At 54.7% G+C, this 11419-nt stretch overlaps 1 protein-coding gene across 1 annotated transcript in view; it reads right to left on the bottom strand.

The window, feature by feature from the left end:
• Positions 1 to 1039: 1039 nt before the first annotated feature.
• The window catches only part of LOC145339444 (glycogen phosphorylase, muscle form-like), a gene marked incomplete at its 3' end in the record, with an annotated part of 34499 nt that continues 24119 nt past the window's right edge, over positions 1040 to 11419 (bottom strand). The window contains exons 4-6 of the mRNA XM_080183913.1: positions 6823 to 6926; positions 1991 to 2122; positions 1040 to 1151 (exon numbers count right to left, since the gene is read on the bottom strand). Of these exons, the coding sequence (XP_080040039.1) occupies positions 1040 to 1151; positions 1991 to 2122; positions 6823 to 6926 (348 nt within the window). The remainder of the gene's footprint in view (positions 1152 to 1990; positions 2123 to 6822; positions 6927 to 11419) is intronic.

Here is an 11419-nt window from a genome sequence, read left to right as displayed (position 1 = left end):
ATTGCGGTGTTAATGTAAGCCAACTTGTGACACTGATAAATAAACTTTTAAATAAGATACAGGAGCAGAATGAAGCCATTAGGCCCATCGAGTTTGGCTGATAAGTTTCTCAACCCCATTCTCCCGCCTTTTCCCTGTAACCTTTGACCCCCTCACCAATCGGGACCCTATCTATCTCTGTCTCCGATACACTCAGTGACCCGGCCTCCTCTGTGGCAACGAGTTCCACAGATTCACCCCCCCACCCTCTGGCTGAAGAAATCCCTCCCCATCTCGGTTCTAAAGGGTTGTCCCTTTACTCTGAGGCCGGGCCCTCGGATCCCAGTCTCTCCGACTCGTGGGAACATCTTCCCCGTGTCCACTCTATCCGGGGCCTTTCAGTATTCTGGAAGTTTCAATGAGATTCCCTCCCCCCCTCATCCTTCTAAAGTCCATCGAGTTACAGACCCAGAATCCTCACACACTCCTCATACGTCAAGCCTTTCATTCCCGGGTTCTGGTGACCCTCCTCTGGACCCTCTCCAAGGCCGGCACATCCTTCCTTAGATACGGGGCCCAAAACTGCTCACAATACTCCAAATGGGGTCTGACTGGAGCCTGATAAGTACATCCCTGCTCTTGTATTCCAGCCCCCTCGATATGAATGCTAACATTAATAAAATGTTCTTTTAAATTCCTTTGTTGGATGTGGGAGTCCCTGTTTCGCCAGTTGAATCCTACTGGGATGGTCGAACCTTCTCGGAAGGACGGACCGAGCGTTAGTTGTGATTCCCATCACAGTCCGACAGGCCTGGGTGTAGGTTACTGGTTCACTAATGCCCTTTAGGGAAGGAAATCTGCCGTCCTTACCCCGGTCTGGCCTACATGTGACTCCAGAGCCACAGCAACATAGTTGACTCTCAACTACCCTCCAAGGGGCAACTGGGCAATAAATGCTGGCCCAGCCAGCGACACCCGTGTCTCATAGATGAGTATACAAAAAAAAATGGAAACGCGAGCTCAGTGCATGAATATTCACTAAACACAAAGTGGAACTCACAGTCTTCCAGCTTAAACTCATTGGGAGCCTTGGCAGACCAGAGGCGCATGGTGTTCACGGTGTTGTTCTTGTAGCCCGGCACTGGGGTATCGTAGGGTAAAGCAAGGACAACCTAAAACACACAGAGACAGGGTTACAACTCAACACAGTCCCCCATCAAACACTCCCAGGACAGGTACAGCACAGGGTTAGATACAGAGTAAAGCTCCCTCTACACTGTCTCCCCATCAAACACTCCCAGGACAGGTACAGCACGGGGTTAGATACAGAGTAAAGCTCCCTCTACACTGTCTCCCCATCAAACACTCCCAGGACAGGTACAACACGGGGTTAGATACAGAGTAAAGCTCCCTCTACACTGTCCCCCATCAAACACTCCCAGGACAGGTACAGCACGGGGTTAGATACAGAGTAAAGCTCCCTCTACACTGTCCCCCCATCAAACACTCCCAGGACAGGTACAGCACGGGGTTAGATACAGAGTAAAGCTCCCTCTACACTGTCCCCCCATCAAACACTCCCAGGACAGGTACAGCACAGGGTTAGATACAGAGTAAAGCTCCCTCTACACTGTCCCCCCATCAAACACTCCCAGTGAAACACAGAGGGAGTGCTGCCCTGTCCGATGTGCCATCTTTCAGGGAGACCTCGGCTGCTCTCTCAGGCGAGTGTGAAAGGCTCGATAATCCATTTCTCAGCTAACATCACAGGACAATATGGCCCACTCCCGCTGGCGTTACTGTTTGAGGGAGTTGTGCACAAATCCCTGTCCTATTTCCTGTATTAGAACTGGGACTGCATTTCACGGTAACAGCTTCATTAACGGCACTCGGAGATGTCCCTGTGGCACTGTCAGAATACCAGCCTGTTCCTGGTGTAGGAGACGCACTCCGCATGCCAGGGTGCGGCTGGGCAGTAACCCTGGAGATGGGAAGGGTCAGTGTTACTCACCTGGGTGTCCACCCACTTCACCCCCTCCCGGGTGTGCTCCTCGCGGCCGTAGAAGTTGACGGGGATGGTGTACTCGGGCCTTGCTTTCTCCCAGGGATTGCCGAACCTCAGCCAGTCATCAGCCTCCTCGATCTGCCGATAGGATGTGCGGTTACAGCTGGGGTTACAAACCTTCCAGGCCCTGCAACAGAGGGCCAGACCCTCCCGCGTCCCACCCGCAGCGATGTCTCCCCAACCCCCCCCTACCCTGACCCCGCATCCCAATGGCAGCAAAGCCACCCTCTCCTGCCCGCAACAAGATACCTGCCCACCCCTGAGACAAGATTTCCCACCCTGCCCAAGGTGAGACCCCCCACAATCTGCGCCCCTCCACAGTAACACCACCCCCCCCCCACACACCACACACACACACACACGAAGTGAGAGCCCCCCCCCTCCTCCCCCAATCCACGTGAGGTAAAAGACCACCACCTCTCCCAACACACAACGAAAACCCCCAGTCACCCGCCTGCACATCACGAGGGTGGCACAGTGGGTTTGCACTGCTGCCTCACAGCGCCAGGGACCCGGGTTCAACTCCCGCCTCGGGTCACTGTCTGCGTGGAGTCTACACGTTCTCCCCTCCGGGTTTCCTCCCACAGACTGACAGATGTGCGGGTGAGGTTGACTGGGCATGCTAAAATTGCCCCTTAGTGTCCTAAGATGCTTAGGTTAGAGGGATTAGCGGGTAAATATTTAGGGATATGGGGGTAGGGCCTGGGTGGGATTGTGGTTGGTGCAGACTCGATGGGCCGAAGGGCCTCTTTCTGCACTGTAGGATTCTATGAATGGCCTCCTTCTATACTGTAGGGGAATCTATGAGGAATGAGAAGAGGCAGAGTTAATGTCCATTCTGGTGGTCCTGTGTCAAGGGCGGCACGGTAGCACAATGGTTAGCACTGCTGCTTCACAGCTCCAGGGACCCGGGTTCGATTCCGGCCACAGGTCACTGTGGAGTCTGCACATTCTCCCCGTGTCTGCGGTGGGTTTCCTCTGGTTTCCTCCCACAGTCCAAAGATGTGCAGGTTAGGTTGATCATGCTAAAATTGTCCCTTAGCGTCCTGAGATGCGGAGGTTAGAGGGATTAGTGAGTGGGATATGAGGGGGTAGGGACTGGGTGGGATTGTGGTCGGTGCAGACTCGATGGGCCAAATGGCCTCTTTCGGGCACTGTCGGGTTTCTAAGATTCTATGAGATGCCCCCTCCCTGCAGACAGCAAGACCACTCTCAGGGATGGCACAGTGGGTTAGCACTGCTGCCCCACAGCGCCAAGGAACAGGATTCGATTCCCGGTTTGGGTCACTGTCTGTGCGGAGTCTGCACATTCTCCCCGTGTCTGCGTGGGTTTCCTCCGGGCACTCCGGTTTCCTCCCACAGTAAGAAGACATGCTGGTGAGGTGTTAAATTCTCCCTCAGTGTTACCCGAACAGGAGTGTGCCGACTGGGGAATTTTCACAGTGACTTCATTGCAGTGTTAATGTAAGCTGACTTGTGACACTAATTAATAAATAAATCCCATCTTAAATAAAGAGACTGTGGCTTCGTGGCAGTGTCAATGTAATAAATGAATAAATGAACCAATAAATGAACTTTAGATGTGGAGGGTTAATGGTGGGTGTTGGTGAAGTGTATGCAAATCTCTGGAGGAGTTTGGAGTGAGGGGAGAAGCTGTCTCCTCCGGTACCCAGGGCCGGGTCACTTCCCATTTCAAAGCAGCGAGGTGGAGTAATGCTGCTGTAAATCAGAGCACCGGTCAGTGGGCCATCTCTCCCCCGACTCCCCATAACACATGACGGTGCAGAGTGTGTGTGTGTGTGTGTGTGTGTGTGTGTGTGTGTGTGTGTGTGTGTGTGTGTGTCGCATTGCAGCAACGGGGGGATGGGGGTGAGGTTTCCTTGGCAACGGTTGCTAGGCTACGAGGGCAGCTGTCGTTCCAATCTGCTTACAGGACCCAAAGCCACCAGACCAGGGCAATAGAGCTCGGAGCAGGCAGAGTTTACTGCCTGGAGAACCACAGCAGAGCCGGGCTGGGAGCAAGGGAGGGAATGGGGAACACAACACTGCGGTGGGTGTTAAAGGGTGCAGGGATTGAGTGAGGATTAGACTGGGTGGGATATTAAAGGGAGCGGGGAGTGAGGGGGGGAGAGTGGGATTAGACTGGGTGGGATATTAAAGGGAGCGGGGAGTGAGGGGGGGAGAGGGATTAGACTGGGTGGGATATTAAAGGGTGCGGGGAGTGAGGGGGAGAGTGGGATTAGACTGGGTAGGATATTAAAGGGTGCGGGGAGTGAGGGGGGAGAGTGGGATTAGACTGGGTAGGATATTAAAGGGTGCGGGGAGTGAGGGGGAGAGTGGGATTAGACTGGGTGGGATATTAAAGGGTGCGGGGAGTGAGGGGGAGAGTGGGATTAGACTGGGTAGGATATTAAAGGGTGCGGGGGAGTGAGGGGGGAGAGTGGGATTAGACTGGGTGGGATATTAAAGGGTGCGGGGAGTGAGGGGGAGAGTGGGATTAGACTGGGTAGGATATTAAAGGGTGCGGGGAGCGACGGGTACTGTTGGATTTGGAGGCAGCGCTGTGGGAGGGCCGGGGTCTCCGAAGGGGGCAGCACTGAGAAGGGGTGTTGGAAGGTCGAATTTTACAGATGGTGTGTGGTCTCCGTAGTGAGAGGCAGGGTTTATGCGCGTGGGTTGAACAGCAGTGGACATTGAGTGATGAACAGAGCTCGGAGAGGGGCGGTGTGGGGGTGGGGGGGGTGGGGGTGGTGAAGAGGGTGACAGCCACCAACACCATCACCAGCTGTTGCTTCCAGTATTACCTCTCCGACCTTTGGGACACCAGAGTTCAAACTGCTCCCATTTGACCTTTCGGAGAAGGTGGCGAACATGATCGGGGGAGGTAGGTTGTCTGAGTGGGGGGGAAATGAGGATGTTTCTGGCTGTCTCAGTCTCATTTGCGAGGCTATTTTAGTCACACTAGCCGTTCTGCATTCCTCGTCCCACCTTCCAGACCCCCCAGCAGTGTCCTCCTCCGGCTCCCGAGGGCTGAAGTACGTAGGAGCGTACAGCATGTAATCAGGCCATTCATTCCAGCCAGTTCCTGCTGGCAACACTCCAGCCTCCTTCCAGCATTCCATATCTAATTCTGCCATCATAACACACGGGGTAGGTGCCAGAAGACTGGAGGGCAGCGACTGTGGCTCTGCTATTTGAGAAGGGTTGTAGATAAGCCAGGGAATTTACAGATCTGTGAGTCTCATGTCAGCAGTAGGGAAACTATTCAAGAAAATTCTGATAGAAAAAAATTCTGAAGAAAAGCACCTATCTCCATTTGGAGTTGCAGTTATTCCCGCCAACAATCGCCTCCACTCCCCGTGGGAGCGAGTCCCACATTCTCCCCCCACTCCCCCCGTGGGAGTGAGTCCCACATTCTCCCCCACTCCCCCCCGTGGGAGCGAGTCCCACATTCTCCCCCACTCCCCGTGGGAGTGAGTCCCACATTCTCCCCCACTCCCCCCGTGGGAGCGAGTCCCACATTCTCCCCCACTCCCCCCGTGGGAGCGAGTCCCACATTCTCCCCCCACTCCCCCCGTGGGAGCGAGTCCCACATTCTCCCCCACTCCCCCCGTGGGAGCGAATCCCACATTCTCCCCCACTCCCCGTGGGAGTGAGTCCCACATTCTCCCCCCACTCCCCCCGTGGGAGCGAGTCCCACATTCTCCCCCACTCCCTGTTCGAACGAGTCCCACATTCTCCCCCACTCCCCGTGGGAGTGAGTCCCACATTCTCCCCCACTCCCCCCGTGGGAGTGAGTCCCACATTCTCCCCCACTCCCCCCGTGGGAGTGAGTCCCACATTCTCCCCCACTCCCCCCGTGGGAGCGAGTCCCACATTCTCCCCCACTCCCCCCGTGGGAGCGAGTCCCACATTCTCCCCCACTCCCCCGTGGGAGCGAGTCCCACATTCTCCCCCACTCCCCCGTGGGAGCGAGTCCCACATTCTCCCCCACCCCCTGTTCGAACGAGTCCCACATTCTCCCCCACTCCCCCCGTGGGAGCGAGTCCCACATTCTCCCCCCACTCCCCCCGTGGGAGCGAGTCCCACATTCTCCCCCACTCCCCGTGGGAGCGAGTCCCACATTCTCCCCCACTCCCCCCGTGGGAGTGAGTCCCACATTCTCCCCCACTCCCCCGTGGGAGCGAGTCCCACATTCTCCCCCACCCCCTGTTCGAACGAGTCCCACATTCTCCCCCACTCCCCGTGGGAGCGAGTCCCACATTCTCCCCCCACTCCCCCCGTGGGAGCGAGTCCCACATTCTCCCCCACTCCCCGTGGGAGCGAGTCCCACATTCTCCCCCACTCCCCGTGGGAGCGAGTCCCACATTCTCCCCACTCCCCGTGGGAGCGAGTCCCACATTCTCCCCCCACTCCCCGTGGGAGCGAGTCCCACATTCTCCCCCACTCCCCCCGTGGGAGAGAGTCCCACATTCTCCCCCACTCCCCATGGGAGTGAGTCCCACATTCTCCCCCACTCCCCGTGGGAGTGAGTCCCACATTCTCCCCTGCTCCCTGTGGGAGCGAGTCCCACATTCTCCCCCACTCCCCGTGGCCTTTTTAATCTGGCGTCACCAGACTGTTCCTTGCTGACTGCCCTCACTGCTTCCTGCCCCCACCACCCCCCACACATGCACCCTGACACTTGTGAGGGTGCCCCAGCCACACTCCCGGCATCCTGTGGTAGGACGGTGAGCGCCAGCAGCTCTGACCGCGAATTAGTTGGTTCGTCCACTCACCTGCCACCCGTTGGAAATCTTCTGGTTGAAGATGCCGAATTCATACCGGATACCGTAACCGTAGGCGGCCAATCCCAACGTTGCCATGGAGTCCAGGAAGCAGGCTAGGCAGGAGGGAAGAGAGCACGTCAGCCATTTCAGCTAAGCCCAAGCGGGCGTACACACACACGTGCCCATCCACGCACGCAAACGCCCGTGCACATGCGCACACACAGGCCCGTTCACGTTCGCGCAAACACAAGCCCATGCATGCACGCAGGCACACACACAAGCCCTTGCACGCACGCACGCACACACACAAAAGCCCGTGCATGCATGTATGCACACACACAAAAGCCCATGCATGCATGCACGCACACACACAAAAGCCCATGCATGCATGCACGCACACACACAAAAGCCCGTGCATGCATGCACGCACACACACAAAAGCCCGTGCATGCATGCACGCACACACAAGCCTGCGCACGCACACAAGCCCGCGCACGCACGCACACACACGCTCCTGCACGCACGCACACACACGCCCCTGCACGCACGCACACACACGCCCCTGCACGCACGCACACACACGCCCCTGCACGCACGCACACACACGCCCCTGCACGCACGCACACACACGCACGCACACACACGCCCCTGCACGCACGCACACACACGCCCCTGCACGCACGCACACACACGCCCCTGCACGCACGCACACACACGCCCCTGCACGCACGCACACACACGCCCCTGCACGCACGCACACACACGCCCCTGCACGCACGCGCCCCTGCACGCACACACGCACACGCCCCTGCACGCACACACACACACGCCCCTGCACGCACACACACACCCCTGCACGCACACACACACCCCTGCACGCACACACACACACGCCCCTGCACGCACACACACACACGCCCCTGCATGCACGCACACACACACGTGCACACACGCACACAAGCCTGTGCACGCACACACACACACACACACACACACACACACACAAACAGAAGCCTGTGCACGCACACACACACACAAGCCTATGCACGCACGCACACACACAAAGCCTGTGCATGCACACACACACGTGCACGCACACACACACACACACACACACATACACAAAGCCTGTGCGCGCGCGCACACACACACACACACACACACACACACACACGCGCGCACCTGTGCCCGCACACAGACACAGGTCCGCACACAGACACGCGCATGAAGCATTTTCCGGAGGTTCCATCCCGTGACTTGTCCCCGGTCACTCACCAGCCAACATGCCCATTCCTGTGATATACGGCCTACCTTCACCCATCGGAAAACAGAAAGGACTCATTACCCAACTGGATGCTGCCTGTCTGACAGGCCAACAGCCCCTTCACCCCTCAGTTTGCAGGGGGGTTTTTTTGTATCTAGTGTGGGAACCTGTGTATGGTTCGCCACAGTTAAAATACTTCATTTTAAGATATTCCTGCCTGTGTAACTAACGACTTTGAGCTTTAAAGCGAACTTGGCCCCATTTTAAATGCAGCAGGCGTTCTGGGAGTAGCTTGGAAGGTTGACTGCATTCTAAACAGAACAAAGTGTTTCAGGAAGAGAAGCTTTCATAGGCACGCAGCTGCCAACACAGACAACAATAATCTCTCCCTCAATGTCAACAAAACAAAGGAGATTGTCATCGACTTCAGGAAGCATAGAGGAGAACATGCCCCTGTCTACATCAACGGGAGGGTCAAGAGCTTCAAGTTTTTAGGAGTCCAGATCACCTGGTATGCTTTGTAGAGTGTGCAAGAAACAATACTTTTCACTGTACACTAATATACGTGACCATAATAAATCAAATCAAATTAAAATAACACGTAATGCTGCTGAGGCCACACCTGGAGTTACTGTGTACAGTTTTGGTCTCCTTACTTGAGAAAGGATATACTGGCACTGGAGGGGGTGCAGAGGAGATACACTAGATTGATTCCAGAGGGTTGGATTATGAGGAGAGACTGGGGCTATACTCATTGGAATTCAGAAGAACGAGGGGAGATCTTATAGAAACATATAAGATTATAAGATAGAAGCAGGGAAGTTGTTTCCACTGGCGGGTGAAACTAGAACTAGGGGGCATGGCCTCGAAATAAGGGGAAGCAGATTGAGGACTGAGTTGAAGAGGAACTTCTTCACACAAAGGGTTGTGAATCTGTGGAATTCCCTGCCCAGTTGAGGCTCCCTCATTGAATGTTTTTAAGGCAAGGATAGATAGATTTTTTGAACAGTAAAGGGATTAAGGGTTATGGTGAGCAGACGGGTAAGTGGAGCTGAGTCCAGAAAAAGATCAGCCATGATCTTATCAAATGGTGGAGCAGGCTCAAGGGGCCAGATGACCCACTCCTGCTCCAAGTTCTTATTATGTTTTTTTTTAATGAAACTCAATAAAACTTTGGACCAGTGCTGCCTACGTCTATTCTAAGAAACGAGCAGACCCCGTACCTGGTAAAGAGAATTGTTCAAATCAAATTTACAGAAAACAATATATATTTTTTAAGATTTTGGTCCAGGGTCGCACACAGCAGTGTCCTGGGAACTTGAGGTTCTAGTTCTGGAGACTCCAGGCCAGTTCTGGAGGATTGGTAAACCTGAGGTACTTACTCAGCAAGCTCAGTTTGGGTTCTGCCCAAGGGTCACTCAGCTCCTGACCTCATTACAGTCTTGGTTCAAACATGGACAAAAAAGAGCTGAATTCCAGAGGGTGAGGCGAGAGTGACAGCCCCTTGACATCGAGGCTGCATTCGACCGAGTGTGGTGTCAAGGAGCTCTAACCAAACTGGAGTCAATGGGGGTAAACTCTCTGATGGTTGGAGTCGTACCTGGCACAAAGAGAGATGGTTGTGGTTGTGGGGGGGGGGGTTCAATCATCTCAGTTCCAGGACGTCTCTGCAGGAGATGTCCCAGGCCCCAACAATCTTCAGCTGCTTCATCGATGACCCTCTCTCCATCAGAAGATCAGAAGTGGGGATGTTCGCTGATGACTGCACGATGTTCAGCACCGGTCGCCGTTCATCAGATACTGAAACAGTCCGTGTCCAAACGGAGCAAGACCTGGACAATATCCAGCCTTGGGCTGACAAGTGGCAAGTAACATTCACACCATTGCCTGGCAACGACCATCACCAACAAGACAGAATCTCACCATCTCTCCCTTGATGTTCAATGGGATGACCATCGTTGAATCCCCTCCCTCACTATCAACATCCTGGGGGTTACCATTGACCAGAAACTGGACCCAGCCAGATAAACACTGTGGCTACCACAGCAGGTCAGAGGCTGGGAGCCCTGCGGAGAGTAACTCACCTCCTGACTCCCTCCCAAAGCCTGTCCACCATCTACAAGGACACAAGTCAGGATTGTGATGGAATACTCCCCACTTGCCTGGATGGGTGTGGCTCCCAACAACACTCGAGAAGCTCGACACCATCCAGGACAAAGCAGCCCCGCTCGATCGACACGCTAGCCACAAACACTCACTCCCTCCACCACCGAAGCACAGTGACAGCAGCGTGTACCATCTACAAGATGCACTGCAGCGACTCGCCAAGGCTCCTTCCACAGCACGTTCCAAACCCGACACCTCTACCACCTAGAAGGACAAGGAGGATTGGGAGGCAGCAGACACATGGGGAACACTACCCCCTGCAAGATCCCCCTCCGGGCCACTCACCATCCTGACTTGGAAATATATCAGCTGTTCCTTCACTGTGACTGGGGTCAAAATCCTGGAACTCCCTCCCTAACAGCACTGTGGGTGTACCTACACCACACACACGGTGACTGACTGATGTCCAATCACAATCCTGGAACTCCCTCCCTAACAGCACCACGATACTGGGACTGCAACAGGTTCAAGGCTCACCCATCACATTCTCAAAATTTTAAAAATGTGCACGCGCATGCATGTACATTCACATATACGCACATGCAACCACCTGCACACACACACAAACATACACATGTGTGTATGCGTGTACATATGCACACATGCGCACATACATACATGCACATGTGCGCACAAATACATACATGCACATGCATGAACACCTACATATGCGCACATGTACATGTGTGCACACATACATACACACACGTGCTTGCACGTACATTTACAAGCGCACTCGCACGTACACACGCACAGGTGCACATACACACGCAAGTGCATACAAACGTGTCTACATATACATGCGCACATGCACGTACACACACACACAGGTGCATGTACATACCCACAAGCATACTCGCACATATATACACACACACATGCATGCGCGCACACATATACACACGCGTACGCATGTACATACACATGCATGTGCATATACACATTTGCCGATCATACATGTACATACATACACATGCGCACTGGCACACGCGCACGGAGACACATGCATGCACGTACATTAACACACACACACACACACACATGCACCTCAGGATCTCAACAATGAATTTTCCTCCATGCTGGATAACGGAGAGGGTCCCAGCTTGAAAGCAGCACTGGGGAGAGGCCTGAGCAAGTGGAACAAAGCTGCACAATGCATTCCGGCTGCAGAGGGAC

Source organism: Carcharhinus amblyrhynchos, unplaced genomic scaffold (assembly GCF_965287045.1).
Source record: "Carcharhinus amblyrhynchos unplaced genomic scaffold, sCarAmb.v2.hapA scaffold_467, whole genome shotgun sequence".
NCBI classification, from domain to species: Eukaryota; Metazoa; Chordata; class Chondrichthyes; order Carcharhiniformes; family Carcharhinidae; genus Carcharhinus; species Carcharhinus amblyrhynchos.
This window is presented reverse-complemented; position numbering and strand designations above follow the sequence as displayed.